The sequence below is a fragment of the Acinonyx jubatus genome, chromosome B2 (genome assembly GCF_027475565.1).
Source record: "Acinonyx jubatus isolate Ajub_Pintada_27869175 chromosome B2, VMU_Ajub_asm_v1.0, whole genome shotgun sequence".
NCBI lineage: Eukaryota > Metazoa > Chordata > Mammalia > Carnivora > Felidae > Acinonyx > Acinonyx jubatus.
Window position 1 is genome coordinate 125,516,815 of NC_069385.1, and position 25,846 is coordinate 125,542,660.

General features: G+C 39.0%; 2 protein-coding genes across 18 annotated transcripts in view; one reads left to right on the plus strand and one right to left on the minus strand.

The window, feature by feature from the left end:
• Positions 1 to 9,433, plus strand: part of PRPF4B (pre-mRNA processing factor 4B) — a 36,989-nt gene extending 27,556 nt beyond the window's left edge. Inside the window, exons 12-18 of one of the 15 annotated variants that reach the window (XR_008298695.1) lie at positions 1,417 to 1,531; positions 2,131 to 2,282; positions 3,626 to 3,712; positions 4,764 to 6,662; positions 6,921 to 6,993; positions 7,446 to 7,491; positions 9,249 to 9,433. Coding sequence is in view for 2 of the 15 variants with exons in the window: in XM_053223079.1 (XP_053079054.1) it covers positions 1,417 to 1,531; positions 2,131 to 2,282; positions 3,626 to 3,712; positions 4,764 to 4,967 (558 nt within the window). In the remaining 13 variants the exon portion in view is untranslated. Of the gene's footprint in view, positions 1 to 591; positions 716 to 1,416; positions 1,532 to 2,130; positions 2,283 to 2,705; positions 2,914 to 3,625; positions 3,713 to 4,763 lie in introns of those variants that run through there. The other 14 variants (XR_008298690.1, XR_008298691.1, XR_008298696.1 and 11 more) reach the window with 14 other exon arrangements.
• FAM217A (family with sequence similarity 217 member A) overlaps positions 1 to 25,846 on the minus strand; it is a 30,746-nt gene that overhangs the window by 2,071 nt on the left and 2,829 nt on the right. For 2 of the 3 annotated variants that reach the window (XM_027040208.2, XM_053223083.1), the window contains exons 3-8: positions 21,986 to 22,111; positions 20,399 to 20,486; positions 18,442 to 18,523; positions 18,265 to 18,278; positions 17,493 to 17,560; positions 13,912 to 15,101 (exon numbers count right to left, since the gene is read on the minus strand). In XM_027040208.2, coding sequence (XP_026896009.1) covers positions 13,912 to 15,101; positions 17,493 to 17,560; positions 18,265 to 18,278; positions 18,442 to 18,523; positions 20,399 to 20,486; positions 21,986 to 22,111 — 1,568 coding nt within the window. Of the gene's footprint in view, positions 1 to 13,633; positions 15,102 to 17,492; positions 17,561 to 18,264; positions 18,279 to 18,441; positions 18,524 to 20,398; positions 20,487 to 21,985; positions 22,112 to 25,846 lie in introns of those variants that run through there. The other variant, XM_053223081.1, reaches the window with a different exon arrangement.

Sequence of the window (25,846 nt, forward strand, 5' to 3'; positions counted from 1 at the left end):
CCCAAGAAAGGAGGAAATAGACCTCAGAGATCACAGGGAGCTGCTTGTGAATGAAAATCCAAAACTTCTAGCCCAGGATTTCAACCATCAGTGTGGTAGGAGTACCACATTCCTTGTGAGAGGATAGAAATTATGTAGCCAAACTGAAATGCACATAAGTGTGGCTCCCCTGCTATCATTTAAGGCATGTTAGCCAGCCCAAGAGTGGAGCTCCTGTCAGTGGAACTGGTAGATTCTAATTTTAAAATTGTCCTGAGGTTTCTCTGGGTTTTAAACTGCTTCGTTAATTAAGTAGCTGAATGCAGTTTATACTTTTTAAAAAGCTTCACAAGTACTTTTCCATTTGAAGATCCCTATCTTCCTGAGACCCCAGATGAAGAGAATGGTTACGGATATGGCAGTTAAAAATAATCATTTCCATTATTAGCTTAATTCTGTGGATATCAACTGTAATGGGCCAATCTGTAACACTGACCAGACTTGGATATCCCAGTAGAAAGTGTTTATGTTAAAGTGTTATGTTTCTTTGGGGTGGGAACTATAGGCCAAGTTCAAGTCCCAACTCGGAATTTGTGTGTGTCTCTTTTGAAGGGGGGAAGGGACTCTGGAATATGAATTATCTTCACTTGTTAATCCTGAACATGCTTCTGACTCATGAGTGGCAGCAGCCATGGGAGCAGCTCCAGCCTTTCTCAGCAGATGTCACTGTTACTGTGTATGTTGAAGTATTTACAAAGGAAAAAAGAAACAAATGACTAATATAGAGTTCATATTTATCAAATATTGTGCCAAATATATTTAACATTTTCTTGACTAATACCTTTTTTATATTTAAGGGATTTAGTATTTTTTAGACTTGAAGTGATTGCTAAATTTGGGATGGTCTAGCAGCTTCCGGTGAAGAATGTTTTTGCTCTGATTTTGTCCAGATTTAATCTGAATCGTCCTCTGCTTTCATTGCTATCATAATTTTCTGGCAACTGAAAGTTAACCTCAGTCAATTGAAAGTTAGAATCTAAATGTGATCCCTTCTTAATAAACGTGTTCATATTCCTTTAAATTAGTAACTTGACTTTATTCAGGTATTCTGGGGATTTTTAGAAGATGCTTTGCTTCAATGAGATTTTTCTATTACCCCTCCCTTTTCAAAGTAGCATAAGTTAAAATTGTACTTGGCATTCCATATTTCCTCACTGAAAAAAGTTCTTTTAACTAATTATAATCAAATACTTGATAGCTCTTAATTTTTTATAATTAGGAAATTGAGTTCTAAGATAATTAGAAAAGGAATTTTTAAATGGGTAACTTTGTTTTCAGTATTGGAAATAACTTCTCAAAACCCATTGTTTTTTATCTGATTATTTGTCTTAATTCTTTCTGGCATGAATTAAACTTCCATGATAAAATGTTTTGCAGGTTAATGAATCAAAAACTATTTTAAAGCTCTGCGATTTTGGGTCGGCTTCACATGTTGCGGATAATGACATAACACCTTATCTTGTCAGTAGATTTTATCGTGCTCCTGAAATCAGTAAGTCTCTTCAGCTGTTCTTTGACCTGGGCCATCATATGCAGTGGAAACAGCATATTTAATGTCTAAGTACTGTTTTCCATCGCACTTCAGCAGCTGCTCGAGGTCATTCATGAGGAAGGGAACCGTAGCAAGTTCATCCTCCTCAGGTGGAATGGTGGTAGTTGTGACAGGAGTCTTGATCATGTCTGGCAAGAGTAGCAAAACAGTTCTGGAAAATCCTCGGCTTTAGAAGACTGCTCTTGATTACTCAAGGTCTGATTATCAAATTTATGGATTATATGGGACCTTTGTTTTTTCTCTTCCTGTTGCCTTGGTTGAGGCTGGTTAGCACCTCCACCAAAGGTGAAATGAAAAAAGAAATACACACTTTCTTCCACACCCCCCTTCAGTCCCTTCTGCATTTTCTCATTTTTTAAGGTTTTTAAGTTTAAGAGTCTACTAAGAATTAGTGGGGGGAAAAACATAAAGCCAATGCCAAAGTGAGGTATTAAGATTGCAGTTATGGAGGCCGAGCTAAATTAATCCCTCATTAATGAAAATAAATTGTAGTTGATTGTTTTTATCATCATGTATTAACACTCCCATTTTGTTTTCAGTTATAGGGAAAAGCTATGACTATGGTATAGACATGTGGTCTGTGGGTTGTACCTTATATGAACTCTACACCGGAAAAATTTTGTTTCCTGGCAAAACCAATAACCATATGTTGAAGCTCGCCATGGATCTCAAAGGAAAGATGCCTAATAAGGTAGGACATTAGTGTGAGCTGCTTTTTGTTTTTTGAGGTCTTAGCAGTAGTTTATTGTAGACCAGTGGATTGCTGACACTTAGTCCTCAGTAGTGTCTATAAAACAGTTTCAGAAAGGCAGGTATATGGCTACCGTGATTCCTTAGTTCTTTTTCATTTCTGCTGTTTAAGTTAGTGGTTCTAATCAACCAAGAGCTGTCAAGATAAGAGAAGTCCATTTTCCTCTTCCCTCTAATGTGTCTCTTTGCTTTTCTTTATTCTTTTAAGCAGGAGGGTAGGAGCCTAGAGTTTGGAGTAGAATTGGAATTTAGGAAGAGAGATTGATGAGCATAAATTTGTTCAGCACCATACATGTGTATATATATGACTGTTTCATATCTTTGTTCTTCCCTTGTTTGTTTATTGTCCTTTAATGATGGGCAGAGAAGCAGCCTTGGGAGCACACCGTATATTGATAACAGCACCAAACATGCTTGAGAGGTGGAATGAAAAAAGATGCAGGTCAGGTTAGTTCAGATGTGAAGAAGGGCTCAGTTGTCAGAGAATGATGGGGGACTACTGGAAAAGGAACTTGATGGCCTTCAGTTTATTCAGATTGGAAGTTCTTTGGGAAAGGAAGTTACCAAGAAAACTCCCTTGAACTTGACATCTTTATAACCTAAAGTTCACCCTTAATGCTTCAGCTACAACAATTATTTCAGAAATGAAGCAGAAACTTGAGGCATTTATAAACCTGAGGGCCATATGTTAGACTTTGATGATTTCAGCTTATTTGCTAAATTTCTGAGAGATTACAGATTTTTCCACGTATGGGTCAGAAGCCATTGTATTTTTCAGGTACTGTCCAAATTCTATTATGTTGGGCTTGGTTAGAAGAAGTTACACAAAAATTAACCATGTTGGTATTTGTTTTAATGAGGTCTCACCTATATCCTCTTTGGACCATTGGAACATAATTTGTGAAATGTCATTGGGTTTCTTAAACTGCCAAGAGAAAAGGGTCCAAATGTGTGATACTTTTACTTTCTAAGCATAAATTATTTTGTCTTTGTTTGATCCTCAATTTTGAATAATGAAAGCACAATGTGATATTATAATTGGTTTAAGTCACTGCCTGGGAAAACTGAATTTCATGATATTAAGTAGTTTCAGGCACAGCATTTCTATTTGCTCTTTCAAAGGGGTTAAACTCCAGAGCAAGGACTCTAAGATTCCTAAACAAGGAGACAAACCTAGAGAGACTAAATTAATATTATTTGTGACTTGTTTCATATTAAATTGTTAGTAGGCCAGACTGTTTCATAATAGTTCAAAACCCAAGTTTTGTTTTGCTTTATTGCCAGATGATTCGGAAAGGCGTATTCAAAGACCAACATTTTGATCAAAACCTCAACTTCATGTATATAGAAGTTGATAAAGTAACGGAGAGGGTAAGTCTCTTTTAGCTGTGCTACATTAAATGATTTTCTTACTGTGAACAAGCAATGCTGGGTGGTACTAGGAGCAATGAATATTTAAAACACTAAGAATAATTCCTTTTGCTGTTGGCCAATTCCTGAATAAAACACAATCAGGTTATGAAAAAGATGAAGGGATTTAAAAATGTTTAGTATAATGAGTCTATTTTTATTATAGGTCATATTTAAATGGCCCTCTTCCTCTGTTCTTTGGATTCTGGCCTCCCATCCAGCTTTTGTGCTGCTTGCCAGAGTGATCTTTTTGAAAACAAATCTGATCATGTTATTCTGCCTGCTTAAAAACCCTTCTTTGGGTTCCTCTCTGATGAACTCTGCCATCTTCAGCAGTTCCCACCCCCTCGCAGTATTCTGTAAACCCCACCATGCCACACTTGGCAGTTAGCCAAAGGGCCTGCTGTGTCACACCTCTGTGCCTTTGTTCACAGACTGTCCTGACCTTATCTGCCTCCTGTACTTCCTCATCCCCTAAAAATAATTTGTCCAACTTCAAGCCTCAAGGGAAATACACATTCTACACGAGCCCTTCTAAAACCTCCAGGTCAAAGTAAGGACTTCTTTATTTTTGCCCCATTATATCGGCTGTTCCTAACTTCATTGGAGCACTTAACCACAAACACTTTTTGGTATGGACTTGCTTCCGTGTCTGTTACCACTTCAGGATAGGGAAAGTACAGTTCAAACTCAAGTGTTTACTGTTAATTATTATTAAACTGTTTTAGGGTTTTCACAGACTTCTTTCTTTTGACTTTTTCTCTCTTTTTACAAAATTAAATTACAGTGTTTTTTAAAAATTGTCATTGCTAACTTGGGCTTGATTTTTTTTTCCCCATTGAAGTTTTTTGGTTGCTTCTTAAAAAGATGTAGACTAGAGGAAGCTGTGTCAAAGTTTTCAATGAATAGATGATAATCTATGTTAGAAGTCTTGATAGACGAAGCAGTCTGATTTAAGTTACATATGCTTAGTAACTCATTTAGACATACACATTTTAAAAATTATTTTTAGGAGAAGGTTACTGTCATGAGCACCATTAATCCAACCAAGGACCTGTTGGCTGACTTGATTGGGTGCCAGCGACTTCCTGAAGACCAGCGTAAAAAAGTACACCAGCTAAAGGACTTGTTGGACCAGATCCTGATGTTGGACCCAGCTAAACGAATTAGCATCAATCAGGCCCTACAGCATGCCTTCATCCAGGAAAAAATTTAAACGAGATGAAGAAGCTCCAAGGGTTTGAGTAATTAAATACAAAGACTGAAGAAATTTCACAGCAGTTTATTAATGTATATAAACTTATAAATATTTCTCCAGCAAATTTGAGGAAGCATGATATATTTGAATTAACACCAAGGGTGATATTTCTTTTAGAAATGTTAGTTAATCTGTTTTGTGTCTTATGTGAAATTTCACTGTAGAACTGTTTTAATTGCCAAGACTGCACAGAATTACAGTGCAAATGTATATGGTTGCAGTTCACATAAAAGACAAAAGCATCTGTTATAAAAGGAGTAGTAATGTTGGGTGGTTGATTTATTTTTAGCAAACTTGGCTTCATATTGGTCTTCAGATAAAATGGCCAGCATAAATGCTGTTTATATTCACATTTTCCTAGGTGTGTGTGTGCAGGCCACAGCGGCATGCCCTTGGCGTAGTCAGTGCCGAAGGGGGTCTGTTCCTTCTTGAGCCTGCCTGCAGGGACGGCCTCCTCTTTTAAAGCAGGTTGTGTACAACATTCAGTACACTGAAGGTAAGCTAAACCATCAACATCACTGGCGTTTTAAGACGTTATTTTATTGGAACAGTTGACAAATGAGGGATATTAGCTTTGTGGCGGAATTCCCTGCATGTGTGCTAACTGATCTCGTTTTCTTTTTTGGCATCGCGACTGTGGCATAGTTACGATTTCTGTTCTGTTCATCACATTTAAAATTGGAAGAGTGTGCGCTTGATGGATAGAGCGCCTTCAGTGTACTGTTTCTTATTAACTTTAATTTTTTTAAATCAACTTGCTATAGACTTTATATACATTTTGTTAAATACAGTTCGTAGTGACATAGAAACAATGCGTAGTTTTCATTTACTAATTACAAATGTTGAGGCCTAATTCTGAGAGTCCTCATATTTAAAAGTTAGACAACATAATGAAATTTTTAACTATTTGTATGTCATTTTGAAAGTGTACTGCTTTATGGTAAAAGTGTTTTTTCATTTGTTCATTGTTTTCATTATTTGTGATCATGTTGTCTTTCAATACAGGCATAAACCTTCCACTCTTGAACAAAGCAGCTGCTTTTTAAAAGCGGTAATTGCTTCTTTACCTTTTATTTCTTTTGTAAATGAAGCTTTTCTTTAAGAATGTGACTTTAAAGTGTTGTCTATTGCATAAAACAGTTGACACTCACTTATTGTAAAGTGAAGATTGTTCTACTGCATGTGAAGTGGACCATGCAGATTTCTGTATGTTCTCAGTATGCATCACTAGATAATAAAGTCTTTTGTGAACAAGGCATTTGTAGCCATTTTTAAAAGTTTTTGTCTTCAGTGCTGGTAAGTCAGGTAAACCATAACTAGTTAAAAGCAACCTTTCATTTCTTCCTTTAAGTCTTTAAAAGAATTATTTGTTAAAGATGTAAAGCCTAGCCACAAGTTTATCATTTTATTAATAATCAGGATCCTAATTATTTCATCAAAAGAATCCTGCAAATATTGTCAGCTTTCAGTGTAGTGAGATAATTCCTGTAGGTTATGGGGTATAATTCAGGATTTAACTAATGTTTCTGCTATTTTCTCACTTTTCCTTCTGATGGTGCGGAAAGAGAAAAAAGGAAAACGGGGCACAGGCCATTCAACGCCTTCTCCAAGGGGTCTGATTTGCTGAGACACCAGCTTCACCTTCTTAACAAGGTTATTTCTGACAGCATGTGTAGATAAACATTTAGCCACAATTTAAGACAAAATCATGTAAATCAGCTTGGTTTTGCAACACAAAGGAATTCGTATTTTTAAACATGGTAGGGGAGCTTTTTCAGAAATGCATATGAATCTTTTCTGTTTGGGTGGTAAAATTAATGCTTGTCTTCCTGAGCAATGTGGAAAATAATCAGATTTTTGGGGTTTAAATAATATTTTTAAATTGTAAATGGGATTTTTTTATTCACCCAGGCACCTAATTACAACAAGATGCACGTTTTGGTGCATTCAAGAATGGAAAAATCAGAATAGCAGCATTCTTCTGGTGGGTTTTGCTCCATTTAAAGACATGAAATGAACTACAGCCAGGAAGGTGATAGATGATATAATAAGCCAACTTTGAATCTACACCCCGTCTCTTCATGGTTTAGACTTTACTAAAGTAAATACAAGCTGGTTTCCATCTTCAGGTAGAGGGAAGCCTTTTACAAAAGGCTTCACAGGTGCAGCTTTTCTACCTTAACAAAATGGGTAGTGATTTTCCCACCATGATTTACTTTATTTTGGTGATCATATGCTGCATATTCGAGTCTTTTGTAGTTATTTTCACTCAAAATAGTTAACATTTTGATGCTTCTGGTGATTTTTCATGGCTTCGTTTTATATAATTATTTAAGTAAGTTAACTTCCACTAGAGACAGTTCATCTTATGCCTTCAAAACTATTACCTATTCTTTAAAAAACAAAGTTGCTTGTTACTTGTTCTTTGTGTTTTAGGTGCAGTTCAGTGGAAGATGATGACAGCCAGAAGACATGAGCTAAGGTTTCTGTCCTATAAAAGATTAAAACAAACAAACAAAAAAGAATCCTCCATTTAATTTTTGTCTAATTTTTTAGTTTTCAGCCTTATCATTTGGGTTTCGTTAATGTTTGGCACTTAGAGTAGTAGTGCTGTTGTGTTCATCTGTACATGCTTGTTTTATTGTGCTTCCTGCCTCTCCCCTCTCTTCCCTCCCCTACAGTAAAAACAGTGGTCATTGAGTGCTTGGTAGGAAAGACTCCTCAATGGCGAGATTCCACATTAAACACGTGGCCGTCAGAATTGGTCCCTAGGGGTTATTAGGAAACTAGAAACCACCAAAACCTCGTACATCAAAAAAGCAGTCTTTAGCTTTAGGTATCTAATCTCCTTGGCAAATGCAAAAGAATAGCAAGTCGTGGAATTTGAAGAACACTATTATTCGACTCCCTTAATCCTCTTTTCTTTTAATCCAGCTTTCCTTTTAGTCCCTTTGTTTTCACAAGTGCGCCAATCATGGTCTTAAAATAGACATAGTATTTAGAGTCACTGTCAGTTTTTCTTCTTAAGGGACATGAGAGAAGTCAATCTTCCCAAATTTAGCATTCCTAGATTTGTCTATTTGAAAGGAACTCTGTAAACATTCTTTATATACATACACAGGATTTGATTAGAATTTGTAATTTTGCAGAGGCAGAAATTCAGAGCTTGGTAAGACCTGTGTGTTTGATTATGGTCATTTAGTTGAATTACCTTTAACCTACATTCATATTTCACAGTAGCTGTATAGTTTTCAAATAAGTTAATCTCTGGTAAAGCTTTTTGTTTTATTACACTTCACAGCAAAATATACCATGAATGTGTCAGACTTCAGGGTTCCTAAGTCTTAGGACACAACCCTCAAAAAGGTCCTACTTTCTGTAGTGAGAGGGTAGGTGAGATCCAGAAAGCACATACATTGGAGAGCCCATTCTAGGTGGACCTTATTCTCAAAGGTCTCAGAATTCAGGTTGGAATATCCAAGTTTTGAAGGAAGGGAGCATCTGGTCATAAACTTTGAAGACCTTCCCAGTATTCACTTTCACCCTTAAGTGCTTATTAATAGCATCCTGTTTATTCAAATCCAGTGTATAACTCATTCCACTCTACTACTTCAAAATAGTTTTGTATTTGTAAAATACTGTAACTTTTTTTTTCCCCCATTATAATAACCACCTCTTTTCTCTAAAACAAATACTCAGGGCATTTCTACAATATGAAAAACGTATGTTTTATGGTATGTGGTAGAGCAGAGAAATGTAATGTTCTCACATTTGTTTCATATTTGCATCCATCCTGCTTTGCTTTACCTGTACTTGATCATCATTTGGTTACTGGAGCTGGCTAGGTAGAAATAAAATCTCTGAAATGACACAGGAATCACATATCTTCAAACTTAGGCCAGGGAGTTAAGGAATGCCCTTTTTAAATGGTGGAGATAGGAAAGAAGTAGACATTCAAATAAGTAATTTCCTTTCATGAGTTATGATGATATCATTAGAAATTGGGCTTCATAAAGTGTTTCTTTCCTTGTAGTATACTAGTTCAAGCATATATTATGCAACACAAGTTTTATCATTCTCCTAGATGGAATGTCTTCCTTTTGGAAGTGTTCACTACAGATTCATTTGTGTTTTTTTACATGTCAATAATGTACACTAAATTGACTTAAAATGTTTTCCAGTTATTTGATAGATATCATCATGGCATCTTTAATTGTTTTTTTCTCCTTCTGTATGTAGGGTAAGGGACTGTTCTTCTGAAGAATCTTTCCATTTAGTGATCAAGATATGGAAGCTGGTCTCTGAAAATACTCAATGTGTATCCCAATTACTCATGGTATCATTTGAATTGTAACTTGCATTTTAAATAGAAACAATGTTTCCAATTATTGGGAAACCTTAATAAAATATGCCTCTTGTTACCAGATTGTCTCCTGATTTTTTCCTTTGCTCCAGTTTGGTATTTTGTGTTTAGTTTTAAATTAAAACACCATTTCCTACCTGAAGTTTCTTAGATGCTATTTTACTGGTGTTCATAGATCTGCCTTGAAAGGTATTCTGTGCTCAAATCTGATTGGCAACTGCCGGATTAAGTTAGAGTGGTATTTACAGGTTCTCAGAAGACATCTGATGTGCATCCCAGTGAGGGCAAAGGTATAGACAGAAGTTTACCAAACCACTTGGCAGAATATGCCCTTTCACAGAACCTGCTGTTTGGAAACAGCCTAGTATCTTCCTTACAAACATCAAAATACTTCCTAGCGACTAAGTGCACAACACACACCAAACGAAGGGTGTTGGATTCCTATTCTTGGTACATATAGTTCTGATTTGCTTTTCCTAATAATAGAAACATAGTAAGGAGAGAACTTCCTCTTCTGTAATGATTTCATTCAATTGGTTCATTGCAGATGGGGAAGGCTGGCAAATACTGGACTCTATCTTTAGTCTGTCCATTTTCGTTTAAGGAAATGTCCTTAACCAAACAACGTGTAAAATGCTTAAGAGTGGCAGTGAGGCTGAGTGGCTCTTTAACACACAAAGCAGGACTGAGAATGGAAGACAGCCAGAATGTGTGGCTGTGTGAATACACCTGACCTAGCTGATGCTCCCTTCTCTCATTAGCGGTCGATTCCTGGTTTTGGGAAGAAATGAGCCAAATGGCAGTGGTTCTGGATACCCTCCCCCCCCAAAGGCCCCAGTAGTTTTCTGCTTGGGCTAGCAGACGATTGATGACCATATGCTATTCCTCTAAAGTGACATGAGAGTCTTGAGATCCTGTTTTTTATCAGAGTGTATTGGGCTTGGGAGGAGGTTGCTGCAAACTTTAAAGAGAAAGATGTGCTTTCTCTCATTGAGGAAATCGAAAGATCCAAAAGCTAAGACAAGGCTTCAATACTAGAGAGCTAAACATGGGGAATATATGAGCAAGCCATTAAGCCAAATTCAACTAAAGTTTACTGGACAGAATTAACTTCCAATTTAAACATGTCTGTTACAAACTGCCAGATGTTCCTTCAAAATTAGTAGTAGAAGTTGGCAATTTTTCAAGGCCGTTGGAAGTCATGTCTTTTGACTTTGTTGGTAACTACTGTGCCCCCACCCTCAGTGGTGAGTTTTCCTTGTAGGGGTAAAATAGGCAATGTTTGGCTATCCTTTTACAAGATGAACTCAAGATGGCTACATCTTCCTATGTACATTATGCCTCTTCCAACCTCATTTTAGGGACTCCATTCAAACACAAAATATTTTGGCAACTATTTTTACAAATGATCATGACGTGTTAAAATTAGTACCTTTGCCTCATAATTGAAATCTGCACTGCTGCAAATGTGTTTTTTACATAGTTACATTGAACACAATTAGGGACTGGGGCATCTGGGTGGCTCAGTTAAACCGCTGACTTCGGCTCAGGTCATGATCTCCCAGTTTGTGAGTTCTAGCCCAGCATTAGGCTCACTGCTGTCAGCACAGCCTGTTTTGGAGCCTCCGTCCCCTCTCTGCCCCTCCCCTGTCGGTTCTCCCTCTCAAAATAAACTTAAAAAAATAAAGCAATTCGGGACTAATTGAAAACTGGTGTTTCAGTAGCTATTTTGTTTTGTTTGTTTGTTTGTTTTCAGGTCTAATGACATCCTAAATAAAGTGGCCTGGTTATGTTTGCAGTAAGAAATTTGCCCTACCTCTAAGACATTAAAGCTGAGAATCTGTCTCCTCCCACCTCCCAAAGCAATCCTATTCATGGGAATCTATTTCATGGAACTGCTGACCGCGATCTTTTACTACCTCTCCCTCTAAAATACCCCCCCCCCATTGCCCATGTCCCACTCCCACTCCTGATCTTGACAACCAGGGACAGTGTCTGCATCACTTCATACCGTGTCCCTGATGCCTGGCACATGCCTTGTAAGATGTAGGACATTAATGATCTTGAGTTGTTACTCCAGTGACAGTGAATTCAGTGCTGAGGCAGCTCATTCCATTCAGTGTGCTCTCCTGTGTCATTCCTATTTTCCCTGATCTATTTTGTAATTTGCCAGGCACTTTACTCAATCCTCACATGATTATATGAGATAAAAGATAACTCTATCCACCTTACCAATTAGGAAAGTGAAGAACCAAGGTTAAGGAACCTGACTGAGGTGTATAGCTGTTAAGTGGCAGAGCCTGGGTTCAGACTCAGTCTGGCCTTGGAGCCAGTGCCTGTAACTGCTGTGTCACCTAACAGTCCTCAAAGCTGGGTAAAGTCCTTTCCTTATGTACTGTGAAGGGTATCTACATGCCAACCAATGATTGTTCGGGATACAGTGGTGAACAGAACAGGCATGTCCCTTTCCTGAAGCTTTCACAGATAAAAATTACATCATTACAACCCTAAAGGTGAAGGGATAAAATGCAAGCAAGTAAAGAAGGTAGAAATGAGAATGGGTACAAGGGTTGGCAAATAAGGCTCAATACTCAGAGCTGTAAGAATGAGAGTAAGGATGGGGCACCTGGGCAGTTCAGTCCGTTGAGCATCTGACTTCAGCTCAGGTCATGATCTCACAGTTTGTGGGTTCGAGCCCTGCATCAGGTTCTGTGCTGACAGCTTGGAGCCTGGAGCCTGCTTCAGATTCTGTGTCTCCCTCTCTGCCGCTCCCCTTCTCACACTCTGTCTCTCTCTCAAAAATAAAGATTAAAAAAATTTTTTTTTAAATAATGAGAGTAAGGGTGGTTGAGAGGGGAAACCACAAAGATCATTCGTTGCAAGCTGGAACAGAGTGAAAGCTGGAGTCCATTTTTGTATTCTATCAAAGGCATGTTCTAGTACTTTGGATAATGACACCAACTGTGTGGGATTTAGGCAAAATTCTGTTCTATGACAAGGGATCCTGGACAGTTAATTTTCTATTGCTGTGTTGATGCAGTTCCAGAAAATTCTTGGAAACTAATCTAAAAACTAAGCATGCTCTCTTTAACCTCTGCTTCTAAGCAAACTCCTTGAGCCTTATTCTTTGACTACAAATAGCACAAAGGAAACTGAGCTGCAGTTGCTGTCTTCAGCATGTATTTGAATCGTCCTGAAAATTCACCTCGCCGTCTGGATCTCATGTTATTTCATCTTATGGGGGGGGGGGGGGCAAGGGGCGGGGGGATGCTACACAAAAATGTAATATCAATTGCCTTGGTGGGGGGCTGGGAGTGGGAACAGGCCTTTTATTTCTCATTTTCCTTTGGGTAACCTAAAAGTTTTAATCCTGTGTTACTTTTTTAATGTTTAAGAAAAACTCATTTGAATTCACCAACCATCAACTGAAAACCAAAGCATATGATCCCCACCAACCAACCCTGAGCATTTTGCATCAAGTTTTTCCTTCAGGTTTTTCAAACTGGGATCCAAGAACCACCTGCATTAAAATCACCTGGGAAGTTTACCAGGCAGGTTCCCTGGCCCCACTCTCAAAAGATTCTGTGTCTGTGCACCTGCGGTAGAACCCAGGACTCAGCTTTTTTGTTTCCCTGATTCTTAGGTGCAGTAAGCTGTGTCCATCACATAGTTCCCCCTGCCTCCAATCCCCACACACTTTTTTAAATAAGAAACTTCAGCTGTTTGAGTTTCAACTAACCAGGGTTAAGACTTCCAGCAACAAAGAACTTTGGGGAAAAGTTCCACTAACAGATTTTGGCTGCTCTTGTGGACAGCAACCTTTTCTCATTTTACCTTTGACATTTTAAAACTACTTAGTCTGAGTGGAAGAGGGTTGTTTCATATCTACAACTATAGTTAGTCTCCAAGGGAACTGATCTTGCTTTCATGTATATGACCAAGGACCTGGGAAAGGAACATTTTTTAAGATTCACAGGAGGACCCAGGGGCTCTCGCATATTAACTTAACAAAATAGCAAGTATTTTAGCTTTTAATGGCAAGCAAATACTCAAAAGATTGGTCAAAATGATAGACAAAGGAGATTTGTAGAGGCAGTAAAGGAAAGGAAAAAGGAACCAGAGTGGGAAGAACTAAAAAGAGGTAACTACACTCTTCAAACTATAATAGAACACAAAATATACCAGCAATAAGTTGATTATAGCATTCATTGATGATGGAATTACACTAGGAAACCATCACAACAAAAGAGAATATTCTTTTGAAAAGAACAGTTTACTAAGTGAAACATTCCTTTGAAACATAACATGCAAAAGATTGCCAAATATGTCAGTATGGAAGCCCTTGAATTTATATTTACACATCTCAGCAATGATTTTTACAAATTCCACTCCACATCACATCAAGTTACTCATGCATGTGTGTAATACTTGTATCTCGGAATGATGAACCACGTTTTAGCCAAGCTTCTTGGAAACAGATTTGCTCACACTGAGATGTATGAAAGAAAAGTTATTTTTGGTCAATAGGTGAACACTTACCCTTAGCTGTAAAGCAAGGTGATAAACAGTTTAGCTTCTGAATATAGAATGGTCTGTTCAGTGCTATGTTTTTTTGATAAAGTTTCTTTTTGGTCCTTGGTACCTTAATTTCTTCTCTCTGATTTTTGGGGAAAGACAGAGGTATAGATGAGACTGGTATTGGAGACTTCGGTGGCAGACATCTTGTTGAGACCATTTTAACCAATGATTGAGTTGTTTGGGAAGAAGTAGGCTTGGTTGCGAGTTCTTGGCATGGATTTAAAATGGAGCTTTTGAGATTCCTAAAGTCATCACAAGTTGCAACCAATTGTTTGGTGGTGGATGAACTTTTTAGAGATGTTGGTCTAGAATTCCATTTATATTTGCCAGCATTGCTCCAATTCCATTTTGAAGCATTTTGTTCAAGCTTGCAAGATCCAGAATTGCTTTTTCTTTTTTCACGACTTTTATCTACACAAGTCGTCTGAAGACTCAAAGGGTCTGAAAGTTTGGGTTGTCTCACTTTGGGTATAGCTTTGGAGGAAGAGGGTCGTTCAGTAGCTGCCAGAGTACAGAAAGTAGTTTGTAGTCTGGGCCTCTCTTTTTGGATAGTCATGTGTTGCAATCTTTCCATTTCTAGTAAACGAGTTATCAGACGTTCAACAGAGCTTTCTGGAGGTTCTACTGTCACTTTCCAATTTTCAGATTTTGAAAGGGCTAATTTGTGCAAGTCCAGGGTATTGAAAGGAGAAGGGAGAAAATCAGGATATGGAAATACTTCACTTGGTTCCTCTGTGAAAGATTCCTCAACGTTTACTATTGTTTCTGGCTTTAAGTTCAGGTCCATCCTTTTAAAGTAGCTGAGCAAACTATCATTTGCTTTTTCATTTTCTGATAAATCACTTTCATCTGTTAAGTTTTCTTCCACACTGCTGTTTCCATATTTCAAGTTCCAATTTAAAGCAGGTAAAGTTTCACCACTATTGTTTTCTATAGTCGAACATAAATTAATATAAGGCTCATTTCTGTCCTTCAAAAAGTCTCCATCAGCATAGGGCCAGCAGAGAACCGATGGTATCTGCAGTCCAGGGTAAGAACCAACTTGCTTCTCAACTGAAGCACTTGTTACAAGTGAGTGGTTCAGAGTAAAGAGCCTTATGGGATTATTGGTTACATTAAAGCCAGTTTCCACGGAAGATTTTCTGAAATCCCTTTAAAAAATGATTTAGTTAATGAATGGTTTGTTGACTGGAATTAAAATGCTATTAAAATAATCAAAAAGTAAAATTATCAAAGACTGGTTAATGTTTAGTTTCCAATGGCCTATGTGTATCTATCTGTAACTGACAGATGTTAACTTCCAAATATGCTCAAGTACATAAAACTATATACATTTTTAAACGTATAGATTAGAATATTAACTGGATATCCCTGTGTGCATTCACAGGAAACTAGATCGTTATACCCACAAATGGCTGTGTCTATGAATGGCCACTGGGTTGAAAGTGGCTAATTACATCTATTTACCTATGAATGGATTGTATCTGCACTGATGATGTCTGAGAAGGGGGCTATCCAACTCAAACTGAAATTGCATTGACATGTTTATGACCCAGGATTAGATAAAAGGAAGCTCAAAGAATGTAATTAGGTTACTCAATAAAGCCTTCTACATTAGCCATTGTGGTCTAAAAAAAATTATGCCCATATAAAAGGAAACAAAACAATGTTCATCAAAAACTATCCCATAGTTTAAAAAAAAAAAAAAGAAAGAAAGAAAGGAACCATACAGGTAAAAAAAAAAAAAATTATCCCATTGTAATTTTCACCTGGAAGTGCTCTTTTATTTTATGACTAATGCTTCTAAGTATTATATTAGAATGAAAACTGCATAAGAGCCAGGCCATGGAACACTGAGTTTAAAATAGTTCATTTTTTTAAAGCTTACTAGAAGTACTGACATTGAAAGAGTTGAAGCATTAATTGACATGTAAAGTCTCATTATCTTCTTGCTTCTTTTAATGCCAGTTTATATTAAAGACAGCAAAGTATTCTTGAAGGATTTTGAAAAATACTTCTATTTCTACAGAAAAGAGTAAAAATTTATTTCTTTAGCTAAATATTAGTTATACCAACTTGCCTTTATAAAACCACAGGAAAGTCTCCTGAAATCTACAATTGATGACAGACACAATCCACGTTGTTTAGTGAAAAGAGCATGGAATCTGGGAGTGGGGACCTAGGTTTGAATCCCTTTGCCACCAGTGATCAGAATGGTAAGGACAATACCGACCTTGAGGTGGTCTGAGAAGCCAATTACATAAACATACTTTGCAAAATGTTAAACCCTAAATAAAAAATATTACTTTTATTCTCTTCTTGATGGCATATTGAAGAGAAAAATCTCAGTAATAAACTATTTCATTGATCCTGGGCTTCTAACTCTGCAACATCTTAGGCTTTCCCAGTATAAATAGCAAATACCTATCAAACACATTGTTCTGCTTAGTCCCCAGGAGACAAGCACTTTTATTGTTTACCTTTTATGGGTAAGGAAGCCAAGGCAGAGTGGTTAAGGTCATACATGTGGTAAGTGGTAGAGCCAGAGTGGTGGGACCGGATGTTTGTAATCTTACCCACTGCCCTCTACTGACTCAGTTTATGTTTGCTCTGTGTTAGTGTGATACAATTCAATTCATTTCATTTGACCTCTTACCTTGAAATCCTTGTTCCCAGCTGAGTTCCTTCTAGTAAAAGTAGCCTTTCTATCCCCCTCAGCACCGACATTCCCTTAGGGCATTAGTCACTAGGGTCCCTTTAGCATTTCTTGGATTCACACCTTGAATTTCAGTTTAGGGGAGTTTCATCCTGAGTCTCACAGAGGTAAAGTCCTCTGGGAGACTGCTATCAAGTGAGCCACACCCACTGTCAAAACTGGGCACAAAACTGAGGAACAGAACTCAGGATCTCCATGAAACAGCACACTGTGTGTAAAAGTGACCCAGGGTTCAATAAATGTAATCTTCTCCACATAGTAGTACCCTGTGTTTGTAAGAAGCATTCTAGCTGGTTCTGATGCATGCTTAAGTTTAAGAACCAAAAAATAAGTAAAGTCTGAGAAGTGATACACTGTAGTGCTAATGAGCATGAACCAAGCTCTTCTTACATCCTGTTTCTACCATTCCATTCATTGTATGACTTTGGGCAAGTTACATATCTTGTCGCCCTGACTCAGTGTTCTCATCTGTAAAGTAGGAATGCTGACACCAGTACCTTATACATAAGGGATGGAAATCATTCTTGCCCCATGGACTATTATTTTCCTATTACAGTTTATTTTCCCTTCGATGAGAAGCCCAAACTCTATCCATATAAACTCTTATTTAAGGGCACAGAAATTCTTAATTGCCCATACACTGATGATCTCTGTAGTGTAAGCCAGCCACTTCCTAGTTTAGGGTTTCTATAATTCCCCTGTATTTATATGCAATACTTTTTCTTCAGGTTGTTTTTCTTCCTAGTATCTAAGGTGAATAGTTAACTCATTGTATTTAAATATATTTCACTAATTTATGGGTTTATAAAAATAAATATTCTCTCACCTGTTCTCCATGGTACTTCCTTCGTTAAGAGGATAACTCCATAACTGAAACATCCCTTGCTTACTATTCTGATAACAGAAAAACCATGGACAACATTTTAGTAACTGAATGCATTAAAAAAAATACTTGAGGAGTATGATGAATAAAATCCCACCTGTGAGCATGCTCTGACAAATTAAGTTCTAGCATCAGTTGCTCTATTGAAATTTCCAAATGGTTCTATAAAGCAGCAGAAGACTTTTAAACGCAAGACATCTCTGTTCCCTGCTCTTGTTCTAAGACTGTATAATTCTTGTTCTAACCAAGAATCATTTGTTTTTACTGACTTCAGCAGGAACTGGTATAATCTGTTGCAAGTACCAGCTAAACAGTGTTAACTAATAAGCCTTGAATATCATTAAGATTTACTGATAGTTAAGTGTTTTATATCTTGATCAAAAAAAGTAAATGAAAGATTAATTTCTTCACTACTTCAACTACTTTGTTGAAATGAACCATTTCAATTGCTTCAATAAATCTCAAGGGCTGAAACTACTTCTCTTTTGGCAATGTTAATTTCCATTTATGGTATTATTATATTGAAAAATACATAATAAAATATTAATTTAATGACCAGTTTGCAGCCCTATAGAACAGAAAAGGCTTTGACTTGTTTGAAGAACTCTACGGAAATGAAATTGATATTTTTAAAGAAAGAAATTTTTTAATGAGCATACATGTAATTTTAAAATAATGTTTTGTGAATTATTTAAAACCAAACATTTATCCTTACCTTGTTAATTGAACCTGAAAGAATGTGTATGGAAAAAATGACAATTAATAGTTACATAAAACTGGTTGCATTAAAAACAAACCCCCTTTAATATAAGTGGCTATTTGTATTACAAGTATGAATATAAATTTTTAATGTTTATAAGTATAAATACACACATCTAGGATTTCTTACCACCTGTTGCACTATCCTTTCCAGGTGGGAGATTTTTATTTTCAGGAGCAGGTATTTCTGAATCCAAATTCCAGTGACACAAGTTCTAAAACAATATTTGTTTTAGGATAAAAACAATGTTAAGAACACTTTAATAAAAGCTCAAGTACATAATTTTTCATGTCTGTAGATAAAGTCTGACAAAAAGCACAAAGTTTCTTGATCCGTTGTCCCTCCTATAAGGACACTACCAGCATTTTTGAGAAGCAGGTAGTGTTCTCTTATCAAACTGTTAACAACTTGATGACACCTATTAGGAAATAGAAAGGCTTTTATAATGATTTATGGCTTCATTCCTATTTTGTTAAAAATAATGACACACAGGTTTTCAAAACTGATTTTAAAAATACAATAAAATATCCAGTTCTGTGTGTCCCTGGTACACCATGGCACATTGGCCAAATTTTCTGTATCCGAACATGGGATCTGATATCCTATAAAATCTTTCCATCGACCAAAAAAAATTCTCTAATCTTCACATCGTACTCAACACTGACCAACCAACCAATCATTCTAGACTCCAGATATTGAAAAAACACTCAGGAAGTATTCAAAAGCAAGTCAAGAAATGAATAGGGGAAGATATTAATATGTACTGAATATTTTATGTTCCAGACATTGTGCTATGCCGGGGGGCGGGGAATGTGGGGTGTGTGTAGGAGAGGATTGTAACAATTTATCTTGGAATAGGCAAAATGAGGAGGTGGAATTTATTTTTTTATTTTTTTTAGTAATTTTTTAGGAGCAAACTCAGTTATTTCCTATCTCAAAATAAGAAAACCCTTTGTAAATTAAACTCTAAGCAATACACAAATAAAACATTAGGTGTCATCACAAAACTAAAAGAGGAACAGGGAGAATAAGTTTAAATACAGTCTGAGGATTTAACTGGCCCACAAGAAAATTATCTCCTGACAGGAAAGGTAGTTGAACATTGGGAAGGTAGCCTGCAGATTATCTTTCTCTGGAGGTTAATTCCCTGCTCCCTGAGATAACATGTAATTAGGTCTAGTCTCCTGAGAATCACCTGGGGACCTTTTTAAAACTAATACTTGAAAAAAAAAATTACCACAAGTTCTGACTCAGTAGGATGAAGGTAAGGCTCAGTTATTTGTATTTTTAAAACCTCCCTGACAGATTATCAGGCTTCTTTCAGCTCTGTGATCCTGGTCCACTAATGCACAAGAGAACATGTAAGAGAAACATCCTTACAGTGACACCTTAAAGGGAAGCTGTTAACTGTGGCTGAGGTCATCCAATACTATTAATATAGGAGCACCTGCGTGGCTCAGTGGCTTAAGCATGGGACTCTTGATTTTGGCTCAGGTCATGATCTCAGGGCTGGTGAGTTAGAGCCCTGGGATGTGCTCTGGGCTGACAATGTGGAGCCTGCTTTGGATCCTCTGTCTCCCTCTTTCTCTGTCCCTCCCATGCTCATGCTTGCACTCTCTCTCTCTCTCAAAAATAAATAAATTTATTAAATAAGAGATTAATATAACCCAATTTGTCAACTGGTAAGGAAAGCTATTAACTCCGCACATCAGCGGGATTGCAAACTCCTTACAAGTTGGGAACGATTAGGCTCTTTGATATCCCACCTGCCTTACCAACACTTTTCACAAAGTTATGTGTGAGAAGATTTTACAAGGTGAGCACGGCCTGATGGATCAAGGTGGCATCTTTCACGAAGTCCAATTGCAACAGGAAGCATTTTGAGGTTTGGAGGGAAGCTGGTGAATTTCTCCTTCATTAAGAGAAATAACAATTTTCCCTTTGCTATTAGTGCAAGTTCCCAAGAGGAACATCCCACACAAACCGCTCACAATGACAAAGCAGCAGGGGTCTCAGCAGGAAGACTCAGCAGGAGCTCTGTCTTAGCAAAGCAGCTGCCTAACGCTCAGGTCACTGCCACAGGCCGTACCTCCTTCGAGATGCTGGATGCACGCGGGGTGGTGCCATTGTTCTCTCCATTTCTTCTTCCCATTTTGCATCTCTGTTTCCTTAAAATCCTACACAGGTTGTGGGACAGGCACAATAGATGGGTAAGGTATAACAGTGATTTTTTTTTTTTCAAAGCTTGTGCTTTGGCTCCTCATCTAAAGGAGGTTACAAAAATGTTTAGAATGGAGGACAAAGGAACTATGACGACAGGGAAGAGGTAACAATAGGGAATCAACCAGAAATAAGGTGCAAGCCAGACGAAAAAAAAAGCACAGACAAAGCAAATTCTAAAATCTAACTGACAGAAGATTAGGAAATTAAGGTCTTAAGTGAGAAAGGAAACATATCAGATAGAAAGATAAAATACAAATTAGAGGCGCAATTGCGTGGCTCAGTTGGTTAAGCATCTGACTCTTGATTTCAGCTCAGGTCGTGATCCCACAGTTAGTGGGATTGAGCCCAGTGTCAGGCTCAGTGCTGACAGCTCAGAGTCGGCTTGAGATTCTCTCTCGCCTCCTCTCTGCCCCTCTCTCACTTGCACTCTCTCTCTCACTCTCTCTCAAAATAAATAAACACTTAAAAAATACAAATTAGAGGGGCACTTTGGTGGCTCAGTCCGTTGAGTGTCCAATTTTGACTCAGGTCATGATCTCACAGTTTGTGAGTTTGTGAGCCCTGTTGGGCTCTGTGCTGACAGCTCAGAACCTAGAGCCTGTTTCAGATTCTGGGTCTCCCTCTCTCTGCCCCTCCCCCACTCCTGCTCTGTCACTCTCTTTCAAAAATAAATTAACATTAAAAAAATTTAAAAAAACAAATTAGAAAAAATACATCAATTATCTGGAACTCATAAAACAGGGCCAGGAACTCTTTGGCTTTTCATTAGGCAAAACAGGTGCTCCATTTGAAAGCCGGATGAACCTTATAGCCCCCTATGCATGTTTTGGGGACACTAGAAGTCCCAAAGGACCAAACACTATTTTCCATGCCCAACTATCATGGTTTCTAAGCCCACTACTGTATAAGGTAGAAGTATCAGAGAAGATAACAGACAAGACAATCACTGGGTTAATGTATGACTATGTGGAATCACAAATTAAAGCCACCGCAGTAATCAGTATATTTCTTAATCATTTACAATTTATTGTCTCCTAGAAGGAGAGGCAGATCCTGAAGAAATAGAAGAGTACAATTCAGGTATCGATCCGCCCGCTCTATGCCAGGCCCTGGGATGGAACAATGAAGGAGGAGGAAGGAGTTTGCTGAATAGGTGGCACAGCCTGGGGACCCCCCAAGTGTGTGCCACGGAGTAGGGCCTGGGGTGCCTGGAAAAGGCTACCGCACCTGGAGGAGGGGCCAAGAGACAAGGAGGCCTTTGTGACAAAGCGTCGGCGAAAGAAGCCTCAGGACAGGAAAGCAGGGAGAGAGGTGCAGGTGGGAGGCACAAAGCCCCGTAGTGAGCTACCCCTCCTGACCCTTCCTTCCCGGGCCGGGGGTGGCTCGGTCCGGGGCACGGAGCAGGTGACAGCAGGTGGGGCTCGCGGGGGCGCCCCGGGCCGCGGCCTCTTACCCCATGGCGCCGCAGGCCCACGTGTCGTCGTCGGTGTCGTCCCTGAAGGCGCTGCTGCCCCGAGGCCCGGGTCCCTCCGCGTGCGGGGCGAACAGCTTGACGGGCGCCCCCTCGGACTCGGCCTTCCTGCAGCGGGAGGACAGGGGGGGCAGCGGACGGCGGCTGGCCGCGAGCGCGCCCCCCTCGGCGCTGGACGGCCTGCGGGACGCAGGGGCCCAGGCCGGGCCCAGCGAGGCCAGCCTGGGCTGGGGCTGTGGCTCCGCGGGCCTCCCCAGCGGCCCGGTCGCCCGGCAACTACCATCGAGCGGGGGCGCTCGCGACGGCCCCGCGTTCCACCGGGCCACCGGTGTTCCGGGGCCGCGGGCCGGTCGGGGGCCGCCTGGACCCGGAGCCTTCTGGGGGTCTCCAGGCCTCCAGCCCCTCGGGGCGAGCCGCGCCGCCAGGGCAGTGCCTTGAGCCCGGGCCCCTGAGCCCCTCCGCTCCTCCTCGCGGGCGGACAGGCGAACTCAGCCATCGCATGTGGAGGGGCCGCCCCGAGGCTCCGCAAGGGCGGGGGTCACGGCCGCAGGGACTTCTCCGGCCTTCCTGGGCCCTGGCCCTGACCCTGACCGCGAGCTAAGAGATCTCCGCAGGTCCCTGGCACCTGTTCGAATGAAGCCAGGGGGTCGGGCTGGCTAAATGTACGTATGTGCACGGATATATGTACAGTTCTATCCATGCTTATAATATGTAAATTTAATTAAAATGGAAGAAGGAAGGTATCCCCGCTGAGAGCAAGCCCACCTCTGGTGGTTCCAGATCGGTCATTGGTCTTACAACAGAAGAACAGAAGCTGATTTTTTTTTTCTATCTAGGATAAATTTAGATGATAGGAGACCAGTTTGGCCCTCCAAATGTATATCTCTTACTTCAGTTCCATGAAATCAATGTGTGGGGTGGGAGAGGAAGGAGCGTGTATGCATATATATGATATGGATATATTATTATATGTGCAGTATTGTGTATATACATGTATAACAAGTAAATATGTAAGTGAATATTTACATATTTATGGCTGATATATGTGTATGAGTAAATGAATATTTAAAGATATATATGTATAAGTAACATATAATAATATATAAAGATATATGTGTATAAGTAAAGAATGTTTAAAGAAATCAGCAATATTCTTTATAAGAAAGCATTGACATTTGAGAAAGACATTTTTGCAATCATTTGCTGATGATACTATTGCATTCTGTTGGGTTGAACATCCAACTATAGATTCGAACACCAAAATGTTTCATTAAGCATCTAAATGCACTGGTTCTTAACATTTGGGGGGAAGAGATGTCATGCTCCTTTGAGAGTCTTCCCAGAAAATGCACATATAAACCAGATGTCCAACAGAATTTCAAGGGTTTGTCAGCTCTTGGAACTCCCACCTCCACCCCCTGCCCAGAGGTGTCTGTCTCCTTCTTCTGCATGTCCATTTTCCTCTCAGAAAGGCCTTTCCTGGCTTGGCTTTCAAGAAGCCTTCCCACCCACTTTACTCTTTCATAAGACCCTATTTTTATTCTTTCACTGTATGCCTCACAGTCTTGTTAATCTTGTGTGCTTTTCTATTGCCTGTCTCTTCCCATTGGAGTATAAAGCTCTGTGAGGGTGGAGGCCTTGACTGCCTAGTTCACTGATCTACCCTATCACTTTAAAACTGTGCCTAGCACATAGTAGAAGGACAATAAATATAAGAGAATGAATTTCACATTGGCCTTCTTGGAAGTCTCCCTCTTAGGCTATGTCCTCCAGACTGTTTTCCATACTGCTGATATAAAACATAGACCTGCTCTAATGCCTTCCTAATCCCAAAGAATGAGGTCCAAATTCTGTAGCCAGGCTTTAAGTATCTGCTTATCACTCCTGGTGCCTGCATGTCCAACACCTCAGACATTTTGCAGTTTTCTTAAACACTCTCTTTCTGCCAGGACATACATCATTTTTCTTTTTCTTTAATAGTTCCTCCTTTTTTTTCTCCTCCCCCTTTTACCTGCCTAGTTAAGTCCTGTCCATATAAATCTAGTTCACAAATTATCTTCCTTAGCCCCTCAGGAAGAATAAATTGCTACCTCTTCCAAGATTCTTCATTTGGGTTATTCTGATTTGCTTACAATTCCCTACTCACTGTTACATTCTAATTCTTCATTTCATTCATATCTCAGTCACTATCTTTTCAATGCCTTAAAGACAAGGCCTGGACTTATTCTATCTGGCCTGGTCCCTGGCATATAGTAGGCATGCAATAAATATTTGAATCAATTTAATTACTCCACAAATAACATTTGCTAGAAATAACACTTGCTAGGATAGGGTTCCCATGTGGCAGGCATAAGGCTGAACATTTTATATAGATTATATAGATTAACCAATTTAATACTTTTAATAACACGATGGGAATAGTTATTCTTATTTTATAAATTGGCAACCTGAGCCTTAAATATATTGTTTTCCCAACTTACAATTATTTTAAAAATAGTGAATTGGGTAAATATTTAAGTCCAGATACTCCCAGATGATACTTTCTACAAATATATTTAGCTGGGAAATTTTTTTTTCTGCTGTCGGGATAGAAGACAAAAATGATGTGTGTATATGTGCACGTGGGCATGCACGTCACTTTTCTAGCTCACACATCTCCTGTCTTCCTTGGTTTATGTTTGTTTCTGTGTTTTCCTTTTGTTTCAGAACATGAATTGCTTCCCAATCCCTTAAGCTCCCTCAGATTTGTCATCCTTAAATACATCCTCTAAGATTCTTTTTTTTTTTTTCTTGACAGGACAGATTCCTAAAAACCTTCTTATCAATTTGACTCTTCCCCCCTTTCTCTGGAGATTTTTTTAATGCTTTGACATTAGCATAAAAATCATGCCCCCCCCCCCCAATCACTTGTTGAATTGATAGTTTTTAGTACTACAGGTTTATAACTATAGTGACAGCAAAGTCCCTGGACACTATCTATGTGGGAGCCCCAGTCTAGGTGGCGAGGAGACAAGAGAAAAAGTGTGAAATGATGTGCCAGTGTGAAATCTAAGGGAAACAGCTAAGAGAATCACACCCTCTCCAAACCCTTCAGTCTGGTTTGGCTCTAGTCCTGCCTTGAGAGCAAGAGGATTTGTTGGACAGGGGATTGTTTTGCATAGTAGCTCTGACGCAGCTCTAACATCACTCCTTAGCCCAACAGAGTGCACTTTCCTTATAGGCCATCCCAAGGCCACTCCGGGAATTCAGATTTTAGTGGCAGCATCAGACTTGCCTTACTTTAACACTTCTTTAGCTAATCCAGTGAAGGAAGGTAAGGGAGATGTTCTATGTCTCATGGCATTTAACAAGCTCTTACATTCATTGCAATGGAGGTGGTCTGAATTGGTGGAAAGAAGGAACGCCTTGGGCCAATCACTTGGCAGGTAAGCATGGCTTGCTGATCAAGTCAGTTTCTCCTACTATGACAAAAGTGACAATTTTGACCAACAGAAAACTATTTTGGAAAGCCCTTTAACATACATTCCTTTTTGTCGTCCAGAGTTATGTAAAGAGATGTCAGTGACAACACTGCTTAGCTTCTAATGATTCTTCAGGGAAACCCTTCTATTTCCATTCACCTCTTTCAAGACCTTTCATATTTTTACATTGCTCATGTATTTGCCTCCACTTCCCTTTATTCTTCCCTACTGTATGGTCAATGTCACAGCTGGTTATTTACTGCAGTGGAATTTTGTTCGGTGTAATTATGTAAATATTTTCAGAAAGTCGAGGCCATATTTTCTAATTAGTAATATGCATTTTTGTTCCCAAGTACATAAGAGGCTATTCAGTGGGAAACAT